This window comes from Micrasema longulum, unplaced genomic scaffold (genome assembly GCF_059751315.1).
Source record: "Micrasema longulum isolate JH-2025_06_02 unplaced genomic scaffold, ASM5975131v1 h1tg000173l, whole genome shotgun sequence".
NCBI lineage: Eukaryota > Metazoa > Arthropoda > Insecta > Trichoptera > Brachycentridae > Micrasema > Micrasema longulum.
The window spans coordinates 353,964-380,232 of NW_028277378.1; the positions used below are offsets into that span (position 1 = coordinate 353,964).

The following is a 26,269-nucleotide window of genomic DNA, read 5'->3' on the forward strand; positions in this document are numbered from 1 at the left end:
AGGTGGTCAAAAGTAGCAATTCACGGTGGTAATTCGCTGTTTTGGTAGCGTGTGCTTCTGGTGCTCCGTTTAAAATGAAATTTTGTCAATAACAAAAATATAATTAATAATATGAATTATGTACATTGTACTTGGCAGTTAGTAGTGCTGTATTGTCATTTAAATAAATAAATAAAACCAGCAAAAACGCAGATTCGGGACTTAGGCATTGGCACGACGATATATGATTATTATATAGTATGCAAGTAAATAAACCTTACCTACATTCATATTTTATTCAATTATTTCATCAATCTGTTGATTTTTTGTATAAAAAGAGCTCAAGACACTTATGATAAAATAATGTGTGTAATTGTCTGTCGGAGTTCGACGAGACCTATTAAATTAAAATATAGCGAACTGTTTTCATGGATATTCATAAAATTTTATGGATAATGTGGTATTCAGCAATCTTGCTAAAAGCCGGTGTAAGATTTGTTTTTTCTAATAAATACTGAATATTCCAATATTGAAAACCAATGTTGCGTTTTCTATATAAAATAATAATGGTTTATTAACAAACATAATAATTCCTTTATCTACTACATTTTTTTTGGTAATTGATTTCTCTGGATTATGTGTGGTCTGCCTACCAGGTAAAACCTGTTTTAAGGCAGACATTTTTATGTGAAGAACAAAATCAACAAAACATGACTATCTTCTAGTGAATTAATTATAAAACTACTCGTATTCTATTTTAATCATCCTTTTTTTTCTAAATTTGTTGCAACAGAGAGGGAAAACATTTTTAAGCACAAAATACGGTTGTCTAGGCATTTACAGGGCTTATGACCTGTCATTGGCTGGTTTAAGTGGCCATTTTACACACTGTAAAATTCACAATTCTGTCTATGTTTAAACATCCACATTTCCTCAACTCTTCCATCTGTTGACTTGTGAAGTAAAAGACTCGAAACCTTTATCATGTGGGTGAGATTCATCCGGCTGAACACTTACTAGGCAACGCCTGAAAACAGTTTTTATCCCTGTTAGTTAAATCAACAATGTTTTAGTATAGCCAAATGTTTGTATATTATTTACGAATGTGCTTTATGTTTTAATGGTTTTTCTAATGTAAAAAAAATCGTTATATAAACAATGACAAATTTGCTACAAATGACTTGAATATTCATTTGTTATATCGTATTTTCTAACATGCATATTTATTATCTTGTTTCTTTTTACCAAAATATTTTATAAAATGGACAGGAATCTACATATTATGTATAATCGACACGAAGCATCTTGGTTTAAATGCGTGTATAGGTTTGATTTTATTGCAACTATAATAAACGGAACAGTTTTGGTATATGAAAACACTAAATCGATAGTCAGCGGCTTCTAGAGTAATAATTCGATTAATAACTTGGTGGCAACGTGCTTTTCAGAGTTGTATTTTTCCCATATTAGTAATATGATAACATCAAATAAAGATAACGCAATTCGTTTGAGCAAACTCACAATCCACAATACCTATCTATATTTATTTACACTTCTAGAATGAGTAACTCGGTAGGTAGAGGATTAAACATTTCAAACGCGCGCATCTTTGTTTAATTAGGAACTAATCTTGGTACGTGTTACGGTGTATTTAAACCACAGGCACGCGCATCTCTGCATAACTGCGATACTGACTACTTGTAGCTTGTAGTTAAGTACGGCAATCTAATCCTCGATGGGCTCACAAGTCGTGGGTCGCGGGAAAAGCTTTCACGTAACTGTTTTAAACACCAACAAAGCTTAAATAATATGCACAATTATCATTATTCCCTCCTGTTTGTGCCGCTTATCTATTTTTTCATCTCGCCGCCATGTTTGTCGTGACCGCCATTTCGTGCCTCCTGCTTTCGAGTTGGTCCCCGTTTTACTCTCCAAGCATGTCGGAGAGAAGAAACAGCGGGCCCTTTGTTTTCGTAAGGGAATTATCATATTTGCATATAATAAATTACAAACTATAGATCTTTATTTAAACGCCGCGCCCCGCAGCATCCATAAAAATATTCTATTTTGGTACCCATATTTACGTACAATGGGTACCTATATATTTTAGTGTTGAAATTTTCTTAATTTTTGTTTAAGAAAGGTAGCATGTACACTAATAGCGACTATCCTTCAGGATAATCTTTAGCATCAAATACGATAAAACCTTTGAATGTATGAATTCATGTTTTGTCGGCAATAAAAACCCTTTTTAACGTATTCTATTTTTTACGATATTTGATTAATAATAACTGTGTTGGTAAGTGAAAAGATATTGTGCAATTATAATTAAATAATATAATTATAAATACATAACAGGAACCGAAATTCTTAATAAATTATTAGACCAAGGATTATTAAATTGATGCAGTCAATTAATAAGTAATTGATGTGTATTAAGCGGGGTTACATGCATGATTATGGGTTTTATTTTTTTAAGACTTTTTGGCGTCGGAGTAGGAAATTTTAAAATAATTATATTAATAATATTATTTAATGAACAAATTACAACAGGGATGGAGAATACCTAAAATAAGGAAATATGGAAGTCAAGGCATTTACAGGGCTTATGACCTATCATTGGCTGGTTTAAGTGGCCACTTTACATACAGTGCAACATTCACAATTTTGCCCATGTTTGAACATCCATATTTCTTCAATTCTTCCATTTGTTGAGTTTAGTTAAGTTAAAGAGCTGAAACCTTTATTGTTGCGAAGAGATTCATCTGACTGAATTATTTCACATACTAGGGAACGCCTGAAAACAATTTTTCAATTTTTAAACTTCTTCTTGGACCAGTTGGTTTCATTCTCCATCCCTGTTGTAATTTGTTAATCTTAATGACTCCCGAGGGGGTGAAATCCAGTCTTTTGTCTACGAACATTTGGACAAACTCAAATATTGTAATATTATTTAATGTTATTAAATTTTTAAAAATACTAAAGGTGTCTCGAAACCTACTTGAATTATATTTTTTTACTAAAACACATACTGCAAAATATGGACACGGAGTTGAACACAACATCCGACAAATGCCCGCTTCGGCTTTGTTGGCAACGTTCACCCTTATCACGAAATTTTCGATCACATTTTGACATAATTGTGGATGAATTTCGTCAATAACTCGAATTTCCGCTTTGAGCTCCGGAATTGTCTGTGGATTATTTGCATATACTTTTCCCTCATGAAACCCCCAAAGAAAAAAGTCCAGAGGTGTCAGATCACACGATCTTGGTTAACTTCTCCCCGCGAGATAACTCGTCCTCGAAATTTCTTCTGCAATAACTGCGTTGTTTCGGCCGCAGTGTGGCAGACTGCACCATCTTATTGAAACTAAATGTCGTCAACATCAATTTCATCCAACGCAGGTCACAAAAAGTTATTTAGCATGTTGCGATAACGAAGACCATTGACGGTAACTGCATTCCCGGCCAATGATTCCGCCAGGCCAAAATCCACACCACACGGCCTTACGCGGTGGATGCATAGGCTGCTGATGGATCTCTTGTGGGTTTTCGGTTCCCCAAATTCGATAGTTCTGTTTATTCTTATACCCATCAAGTTGGAAGTGCGCCTCATCGCTGAAGATATATTTTTTTAAAGTCACCATCGACTCGTTGATGCTCCATTAGCCAACTGACTTATGTTTGGAGCTGCGCATGGTCTGTTTCCTTGAGATTTGAATCTCGTAAGCGTGCATGTGCAGGTCTTTAGTAATTCGTTGCAAAGAGCTTCTGGAGACGTTTAATTGTGGATGAGTTCGTGTACACTTTCTCTAACTGCCGCAATGTTTTCAAGCGATCGACCCGTACGAGGACGACCACCTGCATTCACCCAGAACGGAGCCAACAGTTTCAAATTTACTAGTTAAATTCTCCACAGCGGCTTGAGATGCATAATGATGACCGAAAATTGTGCGACATTTTCGAACCATCTCTGTAAAGTTCTTACCATTTCGGTGGTGAATTTTTACATTTTCTATGCGTGACTCGACTGCAAAACGCTGGCTGCTTAACCTCAAACATTGCTCAAGACAACTCTAAATTTAAACGGGGTTTGAATCGGGTTGTGGTCCTGTGGCTAGTGTCTCGGGTTCATGGACCAAAGGTCCGTGGTTCGAATCCCACTCTACCCCAACTTGATTTCCATTTTCTAATAGTGAGTTATTTACAACTTGTTGAAAATGGCCCTCTAAATTAAATATTCGGGTAAATCATAAGAACGCAAATATTTATTTTTTCTAAAGAAAATAATATTTTAAATTCGAAATTTAATTAGGTTTTGAGACACCCATTATAATAGACGTAGGCTATTGTGATACAAGTAAATACAGTTTTTGCTACTATTCGTATATGGTCATGAGGATGAATGAAAATATCCAATAAGGGCCCTCCATATAATTTGACAATCTCACAGTGAAAGGGGCAGTAAAAGTAGTATAGTCATATTCAATTTATATCGCTTTATATGAAACTGAAATATTAAAAAGAGTAACTCGTTTATTGACAAAAAACAATGCTTTTTTGTATGGGTGTGACCGGTAGAAAGAACCACGGTCTTGAAAACGGTTTAGGATATGTGGAGGAAATACTTAAAAATACCAAGGATGTATAACGGTGACTGGTGAATCTCCAACCAAATTCAGTATTGGAATTAGTATTTTTAGCCCCCTACACATAGCCCGGTCGCCCAGTCGCCCGGTGTGTCTGGTTAATCAATACTGATAATAAAATATGTTGTGGCCTCTATCTTGTTGACTTTAGATAGTGGAACCGTTACCGGAAATTACCTACAGACCAAACTATTCGCCCGAGAAGATGCCCCACGAATTTTATCGAAGACACGACTTCTTAAAATCACAAGCTTGTTTGATTACCTTATCGACTACAGAGAAGTTATTGTGCAAAACTCGTGTTTGTACGAGTTTTGTAAATATTATGGAGTAAGGTGTGCGAAGGGTAAATATGGAGAAACATTCGCAAACTATCAATCGTCATGTCTATATTCACGGACCCTGTTTACTTTAACCGAGTAGAAATGTTGAATGTATTCAGGAGTCAGAAGTTATTTGGTAGCCTGGAGCGCGAGGCGAGCGTGCCGCGTGGGGATACGAGCCACAATAGGAACGCTAGATCAGATATCCACAAACATATTCGGGACATTGGAAGCTTTTTGAAGAAGATAAATAATATAAAAAATATGTTTTGATTAAAATAGCACTTCTACTTCTACTATATTTTTTGTTTTCGTTAAAACAATGCACGTTTCTTTGATTTAGTTACACCTATACATCAAAATGTTTTCAATCAGGCTTTAATTAGAATTTTTCCCATAGTTTTTTTTCCTTTTCTAGATTTATCGGGACAAGTACCTTTAAAATACTTACATATATTTATATATATGTTACTGTAGAGTAAATATTACTATTGTACTACGTTTTTAGATTTGTTTCTAAATTAACCTTAAGAGTTTGAGTCAAAAACGTATTTTTTAAATCCAATCGACAGATTTTTAAAAGCCCTTATGAATTGGTATTAAACATATAAAGGTAAATTGCTTGAACTTAACCTAATCAATCATAGAAACTTTTTAAAATTACAGTAGGTATGGTAATGGTACGAATTACTATACCTACTGTAATTTTCAATCTAGGCAGACATGGCGAATGTGTCATTTTTAAGTCGGGAGTGATACACCGCTCGCTTCTGGAATGCTTGCTTTTGCTGCAGGAACACAACATTCCTGATGGTTCTCCGACACTGGCTGAATTAAAAATGGTCGTGTCAAACTTAAAAAGCAGAACGGCACCGGGAGTTGACGAAATGCACCCGAAATTTCTCAAAAGCAGCATCACCTGCGTTGTTGGCCCTTTACACCAACTAATGACCAAGGTGTGGGAACAAGAGAAGTGCCCGAGAGATTGGTAAATGGGGAGATCACCGCATTGCACAAAAAGGGTGATCCATTAAACTGTGATAACTATCGTGGCATCACGCTACTTAATGTAACGGGGAGAATGCTTGCAAATATAATACTGCAAAGAGTTCGAGGACCCATTATGCAAGTATTAAGGGAGAACCAGGCAGGTTTCCTACCTGGTAGGTCATGTGCGGATCATATCCTCAACATACGCTGTATTCTACCGAAGAACAAGGAACTTAACAGTTCCTTGGCTATGTGCTTCGTAGATTACGAAAAAGCATTTGATAGTCCGCACAGACCTGCACTCTGGAAAATACTTGTAGCATATGGGGTGCCCATGAAACCAGTCGAACTTATCAAAGCCCTTCACTCAAATAGCGAATGCCGAATCAGAATCAACGATGTTGCCAAGATTGTTGCCGTTCCTTTTTATAATCCTTATAGACTTCATCCTTAAAAAGTCGATTCCACTAGATCAAGGAATATCCATCTCCTCCTCCCGAAAACTCCGCGACCTAGAGTATGCCGATGATGCTGTTATAATTGACGATTCAGTTCAGGGGTCTTCAGGCCACTGTAGATAGCCTATATAGGTACTCCGTATGCATGGGTTTAAAAATCAATATTGCAAAAATCCATTTACTGTGTAATACTTCATGCCTTGATGTCCAAAATCCGCCATGAATGTCCAGAATCCGCTCCTGCGGTGGTTTGACTTTGTGAGGAATGAAATAATAAGAGAACGGACGGAGCAAACTCCGGTGACAACTGTCATCAAGCGGAGGCGATGCGGTTGGCTTGGCCATGTGCTGCGGATGCCTCCTGAGAGCCTTAACCACGCTTGCCTACTTCATAAGGCATACGGTCATCGACGTCCTGGACGTCCACTGCTGACTGCTCGTCGGCAGTTCGTGTCAGAACTACGGGACGCGAAACTGACTCGGGAGGATGCACAGGAGCTGGCAGCCGACAGAGATGCTTGGAGGATCTTTGTGAACACCATATGCTCCAACTAGGGAGCGGACATAGAATAATGAATAAATGAATATTATTATACAATCCACTGATGTCTACCCCCTCCGTCTCTTTAGATTCTTTTATCACACACTTTGGGGATCTCTGGGGTAGACAATGCAGAAAGCGGGATATGCAAATGTTTTTCCGCGTGGGCTGCTCCTCTGACAACTGCCAGCTCCCCACTCCCCACTCCCCACTCGTAATCTCCGCAAGTCCTGTTGCTAAACAGGCTTTTCTTTGTCATTTTAATAAGGTTGCTTCTGAATTTTAGCCTTTTCCGCCGCTCAAAGTTTTTTTTATATTGAAACACGGTGCATTTACTAATACCACTATCATCACGTCATTTCTCCGTAGGGTTATTTGATTTACCAATACAGTGCTGTATGCACCACTGGTTGCGGAAAACAAATTATGTTGTACCTATCAATTAATTGATATACCAAAGATTGGCTACTTGCTCGTGAAAATATACACTTTTTTGTTAAAGATACACTCTACGCGATTTTATGGAACAATTAACAACCCAATCTTTGTAGACAAGCCCTGGATTTTACCTTCCTGTAACAGATGATGCTCAAATTACGCTGCATTTACTTCAGTGAGGAAGTGCGCCATGCGCTTTTATTTTATTTTTATTTATTTAAATTTTACAATACGCCCAGGGCTCATTTACAAAAATAACACAGGTAATTATAAACATAATAATTTTAAAAATAAACATAAATACATATAAACCAAAAATGCATACTGCAATGCAAAATAAAAAGTAAAAACTTTGCGTAATAAAAAATAGAAAACTGTGGATATAACGTAACATTAATAGTTAGGTATAAAAAAATGCATTAAAAAATTAATAGTAATGAAAAACAGTAGGTATATAAAGTAAATAAGAAATATTATAAAGCAAATTGTAAATAATATTTCTTTCCTTTTTAAATAAAAAAAAATGGTGTTACTAAATTATATTATAATAAAAATTAAAAAACAGTATGTGTAAGTATTAGATAATAATGGTACACATATTTAAAATATTTGAAAAAATAATTTTAGAAAGAGTATAAGACAATAAAAATACACACCAAGAACAGAGAAAAAATGAATGTAACCATGACATTTCCACATAGGGGTGAATAACGGAACATCAAACGCATCTTCTCAGTTGTCGGCCTATTTTCGCAGACCTTAATCGTGCAGCCGAAATCGCCTTCACAGCCCATTGTATTTTTTATTTATGTATTTTAATTTTACCGAATTATAATCGACATTTCGCATCTCGTTAAATGTATTCGGTTATCAGAAATCTCTGGCAGAACAGTAGCCGGAATCTACTATTTACTCATGCACTCCGCATTCCCGACGAAGGGAGACCGAAGGGCATGTAGAGGGTGAGAGGGTGAGAGGGAGTTGGTGTTGGTATTGTGTATAAGCAGTTGGGAGGTAGTCGTCACGATTGCTATCTGCGCCTGCGGTAGGAAAATAAAAACAAATTCGCTCGTCTATTACTGGGTTCATCCAATGACGTATATTTAAAGCTTATCGTTCCTCTCCTCGATGGCGATGGAGGTTGAATATTCTGACTTTGTTGGCACCTGCCCTGAACGAGGACTGAGTCCTGCAAGCTGCAATGGAACCAGTCTCGCAAGTTCTTCAGCCATGAGATGCGCCTTCTTCCTGCACTGCGTCTTCATTCAATCCTTCTTTGTAGAATGGCTCGTAATATTTTATATTTTTCGCCTCTCATCGAGTACTCAAGTTTTCTTTCCTTAAGACTGCAGTCTGGTAAAACGAACGCAAAATTAGGAAATCATACGATTTTGCCATTTTAGACGAATGTTTTTTTAATCGCGCAATAATATAAAAAAAAATTAGATAAAAACAATATTTTTTAAAGGTATTTCTGTTAAAAAATATACTTAAAAGTTTTATGTAATTAAAATATAATTACTTTTAGACCGGCAGATTACGCCATTTTAAATTTAGACTAAACTTAGGTATCTGGGATCTCAATAAAGACTAAGTATTGAACTAAAATGTGTTGGAATAATTTGAAGATAATAAATTGAACATGAAAGTGGCCGCGGCCAAATTTAACTTTTTTGTTTTTGAAAAGAAATACAAGCATTTTAAATCACATACATTTTTGTGACATTTTCCTTTATTTCTACTTAAAATTATGCCTTCATTAATACTTTGAAAAAATATATTGAAATACTTTAGTTGAAACTTTTTTTTATAAAATTGTATTTTTTTTAGTTTTAAAAGAAGATAATCCTGGTTGTAATATTTAATTTTAAACAATATCTTATTGACTTTGTATGACCTTCAGACCAGGATTACCGATAACGATTAGGGCTACCCTATATCGAGTGCAGAAATATCTGCCTCGTAGTGTAGTGGTTGACGCGTTGGCCTACCGTGCTTTTTTTTTACATTTTTTTTTTTGCACCACAACAGGCCAGGAGGCCTAATTACAGTGGTGAATTACATCACAGAGCATCCAGGCTTGAGAAAAATCACATTTTTAATTTTAGTGTTCTCACCGGGAATCGAACCCGGAACCTTCCGTGCGTGAGTCAAGCGTCTTGACCACTACACCACGGAGGCCGCCGAGGTCCTTGGTTCGATTCCCGGAAGGGTCGATGTACAATATTTGTTTAGTGTACGGTTTTACATATACTGCAATTTACTGTCCCTGGACTTGCACCTGAATCGTACGACTGACTACCTTACCTTCCTGCAACATATGATCAAGTTCCCTTTACATCATCAGGTGCAGATGGGGTTTGATTATGATGAATGATTTTATCATTTCTATAAATAATTTCTTTTGAAATTCCATTCGACGCACAAAATAATATATATATGAATAGAAAAAAGACGCTGAGGGGATGCTGTAATGCGATCCGAAACATTGGAAATGAGTGCGAACGACACACGGCATAATAATCTAGAAAAATTCATCGCGGCCGCGAAAATCTGATAAATTTTAGCAAAGGTGGTATTATGATTTTGCCTCTTACAGAGAGAAAAACACTCAATACCTAAATGTTTATTTTTTAATATTTGTTATTGAACCAGGTAACGGTCAAGGTAACTCCGGGTATTTTTATATACAATTTTATGATTGGGAACACGAATCATTATTTTATTTTAAAATGCCATCTCAACCCAAACAGATATTTGCGGTCAGAGCTGATGTGACCGCTGAAATGAGTTTCTGTCTTCGTAACTTATATTATTTAGGGTTCATTAAACTATTCTAAGCTTATCAAATCCAAATCGATAAATTGTTCATTGTTTCCAATTTCTATTTCAATAGTATAGTTATATTTATTTAGTGTTTCATAGACTTTTGAATGTTGTTTAAGTCCACCCCCAAATTCATCAGAATGTACTCGCAAAGAAACGGTGTTTAATAATTTGGATTTATAATTTTGCCTGTATTTATTTTATTGATAACTAAAGTTAATTTGAATGAAAACCGAAAAATCACAGGGTAAAGTGTCAATATAATATTGAAATATAGTGATAAAACTTTACCAATATCGTTGAGTTAAAAAGTGTGGGATTATGAGCCTCGCGTCGATTTTTTTTATTTTTAATCCACTTTAACGAGACTAAAAGCCGTTCTATCAATCATCAATTTTGTTGCTCAACAAAGCGGCGCATTATGCAGGGTGTCATATACTTCCTCCGCTTGCCCAAGGAATCCTTTACTCTATACTGGCTCAGAAGGGCAGTGTGAAAAGGCAGTCAAAGTCCGGGAAGCCTTTTGTGCTCAATCTGAATTTTCTCCATCAGGGGATAGAATAGAATAAGGAATAAGGGAAACGCGAGTCGACAACTGCGCCACCTTCGTCTCGGAATTCTTTACAAATGCCACTGCACAAAGCCGCGACGGACAAAGGCTTAACCTAAACCTTTAGGTGACATTCAAGGTGTGTGAAACCTGGCAGCAGACTTGCAAACATTTAAAAATAAATTTTCAAAAATAAATCGCAATCAAAAAAGAAAATACCGTGAGAAAAATTCATAAACCTTGCACCGCTTGAAATCTTAAAAATACAACAAACCCAGTTAAATTCGAATCAATTTGGAAAAGGTTTATTTGCTCGTCTTTCTCGGTCTTCCTCTATTTCTGCACCAACCGACATTCGCATTGTAAATCTTTTTAGTCGTCCTTTTGCTGTCCATTCGCTCTACAAACGCTCTACACGTCCAAAAACGTTTTTTATGTAATTTGAAAGGCAATACTTATAAACGATACCAACTATTCAAGTTTATAATTTTCTTTCTTCTTTCTATAGATCTTGCTATCTTTTCAGGCATGATATCAATCTTGTTTCTGTGATGCAGACGTTTAACTTTCTTTGTCTGTTTGGTGGTCGTCCTGGCGGTCTCTCGAGTCTCGCGCACCACGAATACGGAAACCCTCGCTGGGTCCTTCCTCTCAAAGTAGTCTCTCCAGAATCGTCTTCTCTGTCCTGTAAAGCTCTTTATTATGTATCCTTTATCTGAGAATGCAATTCTCCTCCACATTCCCAGCCACGCAAGCACAATATGCACATTACTCTCATCTACCTGAGGCCTGGGACTGGCGATTCGTGTCACTGACCAGAGCAATTTTATTATTGTCCAATCACGGACACGAATTTATTAAAATATTAAATAATATCACTTAATACCTGTCATTCACATTGTGTTTAGACAAACCGATAATCATAACAAACTACGTCAGAGATGCAGAACATTTAAGAGAAGGAAATATAGAAGTATAAGCATTTACACAGCTTATGACCTGTCGTTGACCGGTTTAAATGGCCACTTACACACTGTGTAAAATTCACAATTTTGCAATGTTTGAACGTCCATATTTCTTCTATTCTTCCATCTGTTGATTTTAGTGAAGTTAAAGAGCTATAACCTTAATGATTGTAAAGAGATTCATCTAATCAAGACCTTTTAGATTCAAACCACAGATTTATCATAATTAAGTGCACACATGGCACTGCGTGTTGCCCAGATGGTGATATGAAATATTAAAATTGATGTTGATGTTTATGTTACAATTTTTATTTTGATGTTTTTAAATAATATATATATATTATGCTTTCACTTTCTATTTCATACAAGGCTTTTGGTCTATACCTTACTGTTTTATAAAATATAATACAGGTACCTACATATTATGCAACTTTTCAATAAATAAATTAACAATTAAAAAAGAAATATAAACGATATCGTTATTCAAATAGAAAAGAAAATAACCGAGGCGAAAAGCAATATAGAGCTTTGTCGATTCAATGGCTTTTCGTTGCCACTGTCCTCTGTTCAGAAATTCATGGGACCAATCGAATAATTGTGTAACACATTCAAAAGGGACTTTGTTAGCTTCTTTTTTCGATCAACTAATTTTTAGATAACCGCCCGTGCCCTCTTGCTCGTTTAAAATTAAAACAAGATCATATATACAGTATTGTGCGAATTGATAGAATAAAATTCCTTGTAATCATAAAATACGTTTTTTATTAATATTTTGAGTTACAGGTGACGTACAATCCTAAAATATTTTGTATTTAATAGGATGTATGTTCTCCTTTTGCTTTTATAACAGCCTGAACACGTTTTGGCATGAAATCAATTAAACTTCGTCAACTTTCTTTTATTCTGTCATCTCGAAACCACATCTGAATAACAGCTTCTATCATCTTTATCTTGGTGGTGCAGTCCAATTGATGTATCCTAGATTTACAAATCGCCCACAAAAATAGGGTTGAGGTTAGGTGAATTTTCAGGCCAGTCTAAAAGAGTTATCTTTTTATCATTGAAATACTTAAGCATAAACTTCGATACATGACAAGGAGCTGAGTCCTGTTGAAATACAGCCCCACCATTAGGACAATATTTACTCAGTTCTGTACTCAAGTTCTGCTCCAATGGAGCTTTATACCTCAGGCTTTTCATCATTCCCTCTATTGGTATCAAAGATCCGGTCCCCATATACGAAAAGCAGCCCCAAAACATCTTCACAGGATATTTCACCGTTTGGTCAATATGAGCCACAGTAAGTTTTTCATGCCCATTTTTTCTAACAAATTTTGTGCGATATCCCTGCATGAGAAAGTGGGTTTAACTTACTATATCTGATTAAAGATATTTCATCTCGGACACTAGTTTTCCGGTTTCTTCCACATTTTCCAATTCTCTTTGCTGTAACTGACCCTGTTTCTCTTATCTGCTTAATAACCTTGCTGACTGCTCCCTGACTCCCAAAACATTCATTTGCAATCTCCTTTCGAGTCATTGATGTATGTTCACTTAAGATTATAATATTAATAACCTTGCTGACTGCTCCCTGACTCCCAAAACATTCATTTGCAATCTCCTTTCGAGTCATTGATGTATGTTCACTTAAGATTATAATCTTTTCCCTTTCCCTCGACGTGGTATCCATGATTTAAACCAACTCAAAAACACTGTTTAATATACAATCAATTTATAAAATTAGTCCTTTATTGAGAAAATTAAAAAACAACAACCGATAGTGCACCAAAAAACACTAGTATGAGCTCCCAAAGCATTAATGAACTGTAAGTCATAATTTTTGGCGCTAAACAACTGTCAAATTGACATACGAGTGTTGCTATACGTAAAAAATGACGAAAATTACTCTTATTCCATTAATTCGCACACTGTATGTGTACTTTGTTGAAAGTTTGAATCTTTCAGTGATTTTTGGCACCCGTAAGATAAGCATTCGTGCGTCCTGCCGGTCCCGCGATAGATGGAATGGACATTTTCAGTCACCAAATCTCGAAAAAATTTAGTATCCAGTATAATAACAAATGTCTTAATCAAAACAATTAGAAATATAATTCGCTCTCTAACTTAAGCTGTTCGATTAATAGCAAATAAAACTGCGACGCACTGTGGAACCAAATTCAGAATTCACGATAAAAAGTAAAAAGTGTAAGGTTTTTTTTCCCTTTCCCTTTCCGCAACATATTTTTATTTGTTAATGAACTATTAAACTAAGCCAATTTTTGTATTAAAAAAATTTATGTATTGTATTATAACCGCTATGATTTTTTAAAGTTTTGAATTTTTGAAATTACTTCGCGTGTGACGTCTCAAGTTCTCTTCCCCTTCTTAGTGAGTTCTGCTAATTCGTCAGTTGACTTACCGTAAACCGGAAACCTATCAAAACTGTCTTATCCTTTTTGGTAAAAAAATTTTTTAATCTTTTTTTTCATACACCAAGAAATTTCGCCGTATAATTCAGTGCTCTCATTTTTACCTCGCCTAAGAATACATTTTTCATATCCAATTTTACATATCTTGCGTTATTTTACTACGAATTTTCGCAATAAAGCACACGAAAATATATTTCTAGCGGGTAGAGGTACGTAATATATTGTGTCCATACGAGTATGTGTACGTAGTATTTTTTGTAAAAAGGATTTTGTTATTTATCAATATCCATACTTATACACGTAGTCAGATATAGATAGAGTAGATACATAATAATATATATCTCTTAACAAGGAGTGAATTTATTATTTAATACATAAGTTCAAGCCTTAATTTTCTTATACATTCTGGGTGATAAATCAAACCACTTCTCGCTTTCGACACAATAATAATTGCGGCTCAAAATCTAAAAGTTTAATAATAGGTAGGTACTCGTAGACAAAACATGGCGGGAAACATCTACAACCTCCTCTTAGTTCAAAATCAATTTAATTTATGGTAATCGCTATCTTAAAAAGTTCGCAATGCGCTTGCTCCACGCCGCGCCGTTTGATATCCTAGGCTAGTCAATTGAATAATAGTCGAATTAGATATTATCAGAGAAGTATGCAGCGAATAAGACGGTTTGAAAGTATGAACTAATTGTATAGGTCCCTTATTTCGCGTCTCTGCTTTAAATCGACTTGAAGAATGGATCAAAGGAACCGGGTGCATGAGCCAACACTATGGAAAGAATTTATTTTATATTACTCAAAACAATGGCTGCATTGAAGTGCATTTCGGCTTCTAAAGACGACAGGAAGCGTTTGCCAGTCGCCATGGTTTTAATTGATGTTATTGCTCATTATTTTTTTGCTAATAAAATTATTTATTTATTAAAAACATTATGCAAACCATAGAATTTAATTCAATGATACAAACATAAGTTGATTACAGAGACACAATTCATAGTGACGCAACCAGGAACGACCCATGCCTGTGAACCTGGAATTGGAAAATCCCTAGCTATAGTTTACGTGATTTGTATCTGCCCCAAATAAAAATCTATAAATGAAAATAGCTTATTGTGTAACCTTATTTTTACACAGATTATTCAATTATCATCATTTTACACCGAATATTTGGTTACCAAATGTATTTCTTGAACCAACAAAAACTGTTCTGGGATTACGAATTTGATCGAATTGAAAAAAATATTTGTTGAATATTAAGTATATTACGAGTATTAAAGAGAAAAAAATAACACGTGTCCTTCAATCAGAAGTATTATTAAATTCTCACTTTTCATTGAATAATGGTTTTTATCAATAATAGTGTATCGGAGACGCCGACACTGATATTTTTTTAAAGATCAGGTGTAAAGAGCCACACGGTATTTTAAAAACTTTAGGAATAAATAAGCTTTCGCATAATTCTAAAAAAAGTAACCATTTCTCAAGAATTTTTTTCTTTTTATCAATAAAAGATCTTAGGGTGAGGTTTTTTAAAAATTACGCTATAGGCAATTTAATTCAAAAACGTTAAGGTTGTTTTAAGAACTGATTTACTTTTAAAGTTAGAAACAATATTTTGAGTTTGTCCAATTTTTTGTAGACAAGGACTGGATTCAACTCCCTGGGGAGTTGTTAATATTAATATAAGTATTACAACAGTCACGAAGAACGTTTTAGAGAAAGTAATATAGAAGTCTAGGCATCTACAGGGCTTATGGCCTGTTATTGGCTGGTTTAAGTGACCACTTTACACACTGTGTAACATTCACCATTCTGCCCGTATTTATTTTATTTTATTAACATAAACGGCAAAACTGCCTTTTACAAAAATTTATAATACTAACATATTTGGCTTAATATATATATATTTTTTTAAAAACATAAATATCCTTTAATCCAAGATTTATAAAAATACTCAACCTAAAAATTATACAACATATTCAGTTGAAAGTTTAAACAATTCAAGAATAAATGTAAAAACAAACTAAACAATAAATTATTTTAAAGTAATATATTATGAAATGCATAAATAAATAAATAAAATTGAACATCTATATCCCTTCAATTCTTTCATCTGTTGATGGTTGTGAAGTTAAAGAGTTAAAACCTTTATTATGCGGGTGAGATTCGTGTAATTGAATTATTTTACCTCGATACTGGGCAACGCCTGAAAATTATTTTTTTCAAATTCTATACTTCTTCATGGTCTAAAATTTTGTAGACAAGGACTGGATTCAACTCCCTGGGGAGCTGTTGATATTAACATATTACAACAGAGATGAAGAACATTTAAGATCATGTAATATAGAAGTCTGGGCATCTACAGGGTTTATGACCTGTCATTGGCTGGTTTAAGTGACTGGTTAAGTAACTTCAGAAACATCAACAGATGAAAGAATTGAAGGGATATAGATGTTCAAATACGAGCAGAGTGGTGAATGTTACACAGTGTGTAAAGTGGCCACTTAAACCAGCCAATGACAGGTCATAAGCCCTGTAGATGCCTAGACTTCTATATTACCTTCTCTAAAATGTTCTTCTCTCTGTTGTAATATGTTAATTTAAAGTTAGATATAAATTATACAACTATTCACGTTTACCTCAAAACAAAATAAATTTTGAAAATAGGTAGGTACTTAACTGGTCGACGGTACTTTACCGGGTGCATGAGTTCTCTTCGGTTCTCTCTTACGCATTTGTGTAAATATGTTCTGTCTCACTTGTACAACATGTATTATCACTTATCACACAATACAAACAAAAAGACCAGGTACCCGTGCCCCCACCCTATCCCCCTGTTTTCATAGATTCATTGCTTAATGCTCTCTTTCTAATTTTTAGCTCAAAATGTTATGCTTACTTCAAATACGAAACAATCGACGAAATAATACGAAGGTGTCACAATTTACATTCTACTTTTATTTATTTATTTTTTATTTTATTGAAATAAACGGCACTTAGTGCCTTTTACATATTAGTTACAAATACAATTAAATATACATACATGTAAACATAGTTATAAGTAATACATAGCATTTAAAACTTTTGCAATTTCCCAAAAATATGATTTTTTGAGCTGAGTCGTTTTCGTCCTAAAGGTGCGACATGATAGATGGATGTCAAAAAAACAAAACAAAAAATGGTACAATGTCTTAACATCAAGTAAAAATAATTTGCTGTCCTTTACCTGCAAGTGAATTCTGAATGTATAATAATATGAAGTTACATTATGCAGAAAAAAGGCAAAAATATTTAATATTATTTTTTAATTTTATTCAATACTATAAAGTAATGCCTAGTTATTGCCTAGTATACATATTCATACAAGTTGTTGAATATTTATTGTGATACACCTACCTGTTTCGACCATTAATTTGAGGAGCTCGTTAATTTTTTTATCCCTTGAATTTCGTTTCGTAATAAAGTCCCAGAAATATCTTCTTTAGAACATCAAACTAAATCGTTGTTTTTTATTTCAGGAATTTGTTTCGTAGGAAACCAGTCCACTCGCTCCCTAATGGCGCTCGTCATAGTCCCGCAGATACTGTACCTGGGGGCGGGCTGCGTGCTGTTGCTGCTGGGGCTGCGCGCGCTGCTGGGCGCGCCGCGGCCGCCCGCGCCGCTCGCGCACGGCCCCGAGCGCGCCAGCACGCGCCGCCTCGGCACGCTCGCGCTGCTGTACCTGCTGCCCGCGCTGTGCGTGCTGGCCAGCTGGCTGTACGAGTACCTGCACCGGGACTCCTGGCTCGCCGCGGCGCGGCCCTCGCCCGCCCCCGGCGCCGCCCCGCGCCCCGCGCTCTGGGTATTCCTGCTGCGCGTGCTGCTCCTGCAGGCGCTCGGCGTCGTCTCCGCCGCCTGGCTGCTGGCCGCCAGGGCGCCCGCGGCGTGGCGGCGCCTGTGCGGCCGCATGGGCCCCCCGGCGTACAAGCCGGCGCCCCTCAAGTGCCCGCAGCCGCCGCCCGCGCGCTATTACAGCGCGGCCGCCGTTCACGCCGCCCACCGCGCCCCCGCGCCCGCGCACTCCTTGTACTCCACTCACAGCCATCGGAAGCCTCGGCCCCACCACGCTTACCCGGTTCCTCTTCCTGGGGGCGAAACCATGCTATAAATTGCGTTATCGACAGCCATAAGCTTTGTGGTGAAAACATTGGGAATTGACACGAGTGAGAAGAAATTTATGATGACAAAGCCGATATATTAGTTCCTTACATAAATGAGACTTTAAATTAATTCTAGTTGTACATAAATATATTGTCATAATTTGCTGTCAACAATGGCAGGAATTATTTATGTGTCGATGATTATCAAAGTCGTCTAAGGTTGCGGTGATTGTTTGCTGTTTAAGAAAAAAAACAATAAATTCCTACAAATTAATATTTTTATAATGAGGAAGTTCAGTGCTTTTATTTTATTTATTTGTGAATAGACCATCAAACTAATCCAAAAGTTTAAAATGATTTTTATATTCCGTAAATTGCTACGATTTTTTAAAGTTTTGTATTTTTTTAATCACTTTGTGCGTGACCACTAGCACTCTTCAGTAAGTTGTCGTGATTGGTAAGTCAGCTTCCCGGAAACTGGAAATCTATCACAATACTCTATCATTGGTTGATTTAGATGAACTTGCGACATCATTTAAAACATTTAATTTTTACTATTTTTTTATACATTTTAGAGAAACTTCGCAGTAAAATGTAATGCTCTAAATTATTCTGCATTTAAGAAAATATTTTTATATCAAATTTCCGGGAGTTCTGAACTTCCTCATTGGTTTATTGAGAATTTTCATAAATGGCCTATATTGGTTGTTTCAAATTGCCTATATTGGTTGTCCCAAATTGTTTGACTTGACGAATTTGAAAATCATTTACAAAATTTGTATATAAAAAGTATGATTGCGAGGAGATAGTTCATATTGAATTATTTCTATGTGAGGCCAGTGAATGAAATGTACAAATGTGGTAATATAATATTTATTTTAAGTTTTTCTATGTGCCATTAATAAAAATAAATAACAGTAATGAAAATTGTGAAATGAAACTGTATTACAATATTACTAATTATTGCACGATTAATATATATTTTTCATATCTACCTATACTTAATTTTGTGATGTTTTTTAAAATGTAGAGTTTGTATCTGTATATTACATACTATTGAAACCTTGTGAAAGAAAGGAGAAGATATATTTTGAGATTTTTTCACAAAGTTTTAGTGCTGGATGTTATCTTTTACTGAAAAAAAAACCAAGTCCACCAATATCTCAAAGTTTTTTTTACATAATTGATAATTGTATATTTATCAAGTTAGTCTATGAACATCTGCTATCGGAAATATTGACAAAATCTAAACACTTTCATACTAGCGCAATACATTGCTAATCCTTTGTCTATGTAAAGCAAAAGAAACTTAAAATCAAAAGTGTACTAAATAGTAAAACTATTTGTTTGTGTAGTAAACTTCAAGCTTGATTTGGCAACAAACAAGGAATCAGACTTGGCCAGTTTTCCTTGTATGAAAACTGATATCTAATAGTTATACATATAGTAATATTTGAATGCCATTTGAATTTGCTATACTATATGTGAATGAACTAGGAAATGTAAATGCATCTTGTAGCCTACTCCAAAGTCGCGTATCTGTATCTGCATTTTAGATTAGATGTACCACGAAAGTTAACATCAACTATATTGTGAAGCTGGTTTAGTACAATATTAAAGTAGATTTATAAAACGAGTATCAAACCTAAACACATTTTCTCAAATAATATTTTTGCAGATATGTAATTTTGGCAATATATGTACTATAAATTTTTATTTCCTATAAATAATAAAGTATAACAATTTAGTCCTTCTTTGAGATATAATAGTTTATATGTTTTTGTACCTTATTTAGATAAGAAAAGTTAATTTACATGAGAATAATTAGCTAAATATGTATTTACTACAAAAGTAATCTCAAATATACTCCAATTTCAGATAGAAATATTGAGTTCACTGTATCAATAAACATCAATATCTTACTGTCATTTTGATCAATTGTCATTTATGCCTATTCCCACTTTAAGAAAATGAAATGCAAACTCATGTACATATATTTATTTTTCTATGTGAATTTCTTATAAATTGTCACAGTACCTCCGATAAGTTGAATAAAAATAAAATTGATGCAGATACAATACATCATATGTCAACATTTCTCAAAAACTGTAAAGTCTGACCTAGTCTCTAAGTCATCGTGTGATGTCCAATTTTGATATAAATTTAATACATACAATTAAAATTACTAAACAGTTTATCCTCCCTCCTGTAAAGTTGCTAACATTCTACCTATTTCATGTACCGCTATCCACGATGAAATGCTGTATTTGAAATCTCATTGGAGAAATTATCAACAAGTTTTTTTAAAATAAAAAGGTACGTTTTGTAAGAGAATGTATGTTTTTTTTAAATACTGGAAAATAGGGAGCTTCATTCTCATTTGAATTGAACAAACTTGACTAAAAAATGCAATATTCAGGCAAATCATTTCCTTTTCTGTCTTTTTTATAATCAAATAAGTAGGGGAGCACGGGTAGGAGTGAACCACTTTAAAAAAAAAATGTTGTCCTGGGAAAAGGAAACAAGATAAACCAGCAGAGTAAACTGCCTATGTTAGTTAAGATTATTGTTTATATGATGGTAATAAAACAAACTTGATAATATGTTTTAGTTCTTTGTTATTTTAGTAAATACAGCAAGACACCTACTGGCTCACTTCTACCCGTGTACGGTTAGGATTGAACCAAATGGTAGATAGAATTGAACCATTTACATGATGGTGCTGTTATTGAAATAAAATCAGCTAAAAGTAAATATTTATTCCACTCAAGGTTGTATAAAAATAATATAATCAAAAGTAAAAATTAAGAGAAATAAGTATTTAAATATTATTACAAATTAACGAAGGTAAGTGAAAAAGACAAAAAATCAACGAAAGTTAATACAATCAAATTGAACTGGAAATTTGCAATGGCAGTATTGTCTTTTTATTGTGCCTGAATACCTTGGCTGGGAAAGTGTCAAATCTAACATTATTTAGAGCTACAGTAGAAATATCAAGAATGTCTGGCATCATTAAAAAAAATACCCTTTTTACAGAAATCCCTTGTCTTAAGCATTATCAAAACTAAATACATTCCCAACATAGTATATATCGGACTTTTTAGCAATAGTAAATTTAACCAAAACGAAGCTCCCTTCACCAGGATCAAAAACGTTAAGATTTATTGGTTGTTCGGATACATTTTGGGTAATGTGATGAGTTGTGGAAGAGTTGGACTCTTCTTTATCCATAGCTCTGTCTGTAACAAAGCTGCACAAAAAATATACTTTTGTGAACACATTTTTGTCGAATGGAAATATTCCCGTTTTTTTAATGCAGCTTAATAGCTGTTTAAAAAATATAATTATTACCAGGAGTCATGGCTTTTTCATAAGCAATTCCAACACATGATGTCACATTGTAAATTTGAAATGTTTTGCCAGAATTATGAAGGATTCATGCATCTATAGCTGCATTGTATCCAGTTTAAAAGGTCCCGAAACACCCACATCAAGTGGTTGCTATTTACTTGTTGAGTGAGGTGGTAAAGTCAGAATTGTTACTCCATGTTCTTTTACCTCATTGATTACTGCAATGGACAATATATCAGTAACAATGGGTTTTCTTTGCTGCTGGAAGTGCATTTTATAAAATATGTCATCACTTCTATGAATGAATCATGGTTCAATCCTCCCCAATCTAAGTTGGTTCAGTCCTCTTCAAGCACCTAAAATAAGTTAAATAATTTCAAAAAATATATTAAATTTATAATATGCACCACAAACACACAGTTCTAAGTACTATATAATTTAATACTTACTTTTGAGTCACTTTTCGTTGTGTATAACTAATCAGCAAGGTGTCAAATGCTTCATAAAAAGTACGTAAATTTTACTTTAGCGTTAAAAAGCGTGAGTGATCTTGTCAGCACGTAAACCCGTGAAGAGGTACAGGTGGAAACTGGATGTGCAGGATGAGCACGAGTATGCGACACGTTGGTCGAGTTTGAACATGTTTCGAATCGTATTTCACAGTAATATGGTAAATGATTCACTCCTCCCAGTGGCTGACTTATACCCGTGTTCCCCTACATTTTTATAGATCTCTTGATAAAATCTATGGAAACTAAAAACATTCAGTAAGTACCGTACCTATGGTATCCAAAAATATTTATCTGATAAATGTCAATCATTATTCTAGTAACAACTGCCTAATATTTAAAACTTTATTATTGTTTGCACAATTTTAATTTCATTTTTTGTAACTAAGTAAACGATACATTATGAAGGTACTTGAAATTTTAATTATTGTATAAATACTTAAAATGTTATGTTAATTCTATGTTTATCAAAGTATAATGGTGCCACCTGTCCATATGTAAAAAATACCTTTATGTTAAATTGTATTATAACTATTCAACAGTAAAATATAATGATATTGAAATTATTATTTTTTCATTTATTCCTAGTAACTCAAAAAAAAAAAATATTTTACCGTAAAATGTTTCAACGTTTGGGCTATTTTCGATTATTTATAAAGAACTTAACAATTGAAAATTGAAAACTATTGTGGTTAAGGTTTTATATTTAAAAGATGGCGTTATATGAGTTATGCCCAATATAATAGATTTGGGTTCGTACCTCAGACTTCTTATTTATTTTTTTATTTATTTAACTTTTTGTATATAATGTTATTTGTACATTGGCGGGCTTACAGTATACAGTAAAATATCGTCGTTGCACATCAAATATGGGCCGGGCCATGTGACTCGGAAGGTTTTATATTTAAAAGATGGCGTTATATGAGTTATGCCCAATATAATAGATTTGGGTTCGTACCTCAGACTTCTTATTTTTTTTTTTTTTTTTATTTATTTAACTTTTTGTATATAATGTTATTTGTACATTGGCGGGCTTACAGTATACAGTAAAATATCGTCGTTGCACATCAAATATGGGCCGGGCCATGTGACTCGGAGCACATTCAGAGAAAATCATCAAAATGCGACTTTTTGGCATAAAGTAATTAATATTTTAAATAAATATATTACTTTATTGAAAAACACTGTTTTTTGCCTACTTCGTCCATACACAGAAGTGATATTTTCGATTTAGTTTTTTTTTTAAAAATCGTCTATCAATTTTCTTAGGCCCATATTTGATGTGCAACGACGATATATAAAGGTAGATAAAACTTAATAAAGTGGAGGCGTATAAAAAGAAAAAAAAAAAAAAAAAAAAAAAAAAAAATTAACTAGGAATTTAAGTAAGAATGAATATGTATGCATTTTTATTGGCGCCACAGACATTTTTTTTGCATACTAGTTTACCTAATAATAATGATATTTGGCTGATATAAATAGCGCCATTTTTGTAAAAAACCACCTCAAGGGCGCTTTACAATTGTATACTTAAACTTACATTCTAACTAAGCTAAAGTGACATTATATTTTCAGATTGAAAATTGAGGGTATGATAATCTGAAGAAGTGATAGTTTAGTTAGGATCTGAACTGACTGGGACTGTTGATGGTTTGTAAGTTTGAAGTCAATTGGTTCTAGGCAGAGGGGCTTGCAACTGCAAAAGCACGATCTCCGATTCGAGTGTTTGGGGAGTACCGGATTTTGACAAGTTTTCCTCTGCCTGAATCAAATGCTGATCTAAGAGTAGATTATCTTTGCCATGTATTTTCCCTAATATAAAGGTCCAATAGGTATCTTGGAGCCATTTCATGAAAAGATTTGAATACTGTCCAGCAAAGCTTGTGTAACGTACGCGTTACCACGTGTTTGTGCGCTGGTTCGTCACCCGCGTCTGCCGCAGTCAAGCTTCCCGGCGTAAGTGGGAAGCCGCCCTCCCAGACAGAGTCAAAGACAAAGTCGGAAGGTAGGAGCACAGCTGCGCCGACCGCAAGTCAACCTAAATAGCCCTGAAAAGGACTTTCCACCCGGTCCAAGTGGTGTAGAGAGGCGAAGGCAGTCAGCAGGCAGAAGTGCAGGAGGGCGAACAGGGCGGAGAACGGAATAAAACACGTCTGAACTGTTCAGAGTTAGGAATTCAACTGATTTATTCATACAAAATAATCACCTTATAAAGCAGTGCGCGTCGGGCTCCGTGAGTCAGCCGTCCCACCTGCTCCGGCTGCCTGGGAGTGGTGGGGGTAGCTCACCCCCGCCACTCGCTACATGCCGCCGGCCGCAGGTGGCGTAAATACAGGTGCCTAGCGCCCGTACGGGCTATTTCGTCGGCAGCCGCGATGCGCGCATCATGACAATACAATATACAATATAGGCAATACAATATAGGCCCTTTTCTGGGCCTTACAAACATGATTAAGACACAATTTGAAATACATAAATACAGACATAAAGGAGTAATCTTTGGCTATATTCCCCCGGTATTACTGAGGCCAGGCTCGAAAGCGAATCATTTATCTTTATTGGGAGCCTAGCGCTCAGTCACACAAATACCGGGTTCCTAGCTACGTTTATTAATTCACTCAGTTATCATTTACATACATCACTTTCATTTGTCCATTCTAATATTATTCGCGTGTCCGGAACAGCTTGTATTTTATTATCTCTGATATCTTTAACCAGTGCAAATCTCGAATATGTTGTGAGATGTGAGAGTATTTTTTTACTCCCGTAATAAGCCTCGCTGCTGCATTGAAAACAGATTGAAGTTTGGTATTTTTGGTACTTAGGGGGCCTAAAATAAATATCTAATACTAAATACTGCATTTTGGCTTTTTTAACATTTTTTATTTATTTAAATTAACTTACAAAAGTAAACAAAATCTAGATCACGCCAAACTAATATCATTAAAATTAAATTATCACAAAATATCAAATAAACACAAAAACAAACAACAACAAAAAACCACTGTAAAAATTAAACAACACAAATGTATTTTGACTGGATAAACGCAACTTACTTTTCTGTTATGTCAGTTTTTAACTATGAACCTGTCGAAATCAGACCCTCCTAAAAGCTCCGGGCCCCTTTGGGCCGGGTGGCTAGGTTCGCTACAACATGTCAATAACCAAAAATAAATAAACCAAGACAAAAATTCGATTCATAAAATAGTGATAATTCAGCCTGGTTCTGTATAAATTTATTCAAATGAAAATTAATTCAATTTATCCAACTTCAGATCTCAATAGATTAACATAAATAATAATCCACAAATACTTGAGTCTATCTTTTGTGAAATAAGTGGTCACATTTTTAATCAATCTAAGCAGCTTTACTGAACACTCGCGGCCGAAGAAAACACCTTTATGGCGCTATTCAGTAAATAAATGTGCGCTATAAAAGCGTTCTCTACGACTGCGAGAGCATTTAGAATAGCAGCCCTGGCCGGTAAAGTATAGCCAGCGAAAAGGACATTGGAAATAAACTAAATACCTACTTTTTTATATTTGAAAAATGGAATCAGGTTTTTATGGTACACGATACAGCCGATATTTTGCAGAATTACTTCTGGGTTCTATGAATGATTTACACAAATATTATTTGCTTCAAAAAAGTCAACAGAGTGAAAAGATGAGGAAATATGAATGAAACTATTAAATGTTACTGTCTGTAAAATAATCACTTAAACCATCTAATGACATATCATAAGCCATATAAATGCCTGTATTTTATAAATTTTATAATCTTCGTTTTACGATGATTATTTTTATGTTAAAATGAAAGATAATATATGTTATAAAACAAATCGCTTACGTATCGAGTGATGTATGGGTTTATTTTATTTTGTAGGATTAATTTTGGTTTGAAAAATCAGTTTAGCTTGGGAGAAAAAAAAGAGGATTATTTAAATCATTTGAAAAAAAAAAAATTCTTATTTCCATTATTCGTAAAATATTTGTTTTGCTAAAAAAAATTCATTTGTAAACGATGTACACGATCACAAAACAAAGTAATTTTTTTCTATTTTCTATGGACTCTTCTCTATGTTTTTTAAAAAATATTTCGTC

The 26,269-nt window shown here is 34.7% G+C and overlaps 1 protein-coding gene and 1 long non-coding RNA gene across 2 annotated transcripts in view; one reads left to right on the top strand and one right to left on the bottom strand.

The window, feature by feature from the left end:
• The window catches only part of fz4 (frizzled 4), an 81,602-nt gene extending 62,139 nt beyond the window's left edge, over positions 1-19,463 (top strand). The window contains exon 3 of the mRNA XM_088242883.1: positions 17,682-19,463. Within this exon, the coding sequence (XP_088099009.1) occupies positions 17,682-18,310 (629 nt within the window). The 3' untranslated portion in view covers positions 18,311-19,463. The remainder of the gene's footprint in view (positions 1-17,681) is intronic.
• On the bottom strand, positions 13,113-13,425 carry LOC148283979 (uncharacterized). Its single transcript, XR_015825457.1, has 2 exons — positions 13,299-13,425; positions 13,113-13,205 (listed from the first exon to the last, which is right to left on the bottom strand). It is a non-coding gene; the product is annotated as an uncharacterized LOC148283979 (long non-coding RNA).
• Positions 19,464-26,269: the final 6,806 nt, after the last annotated feature.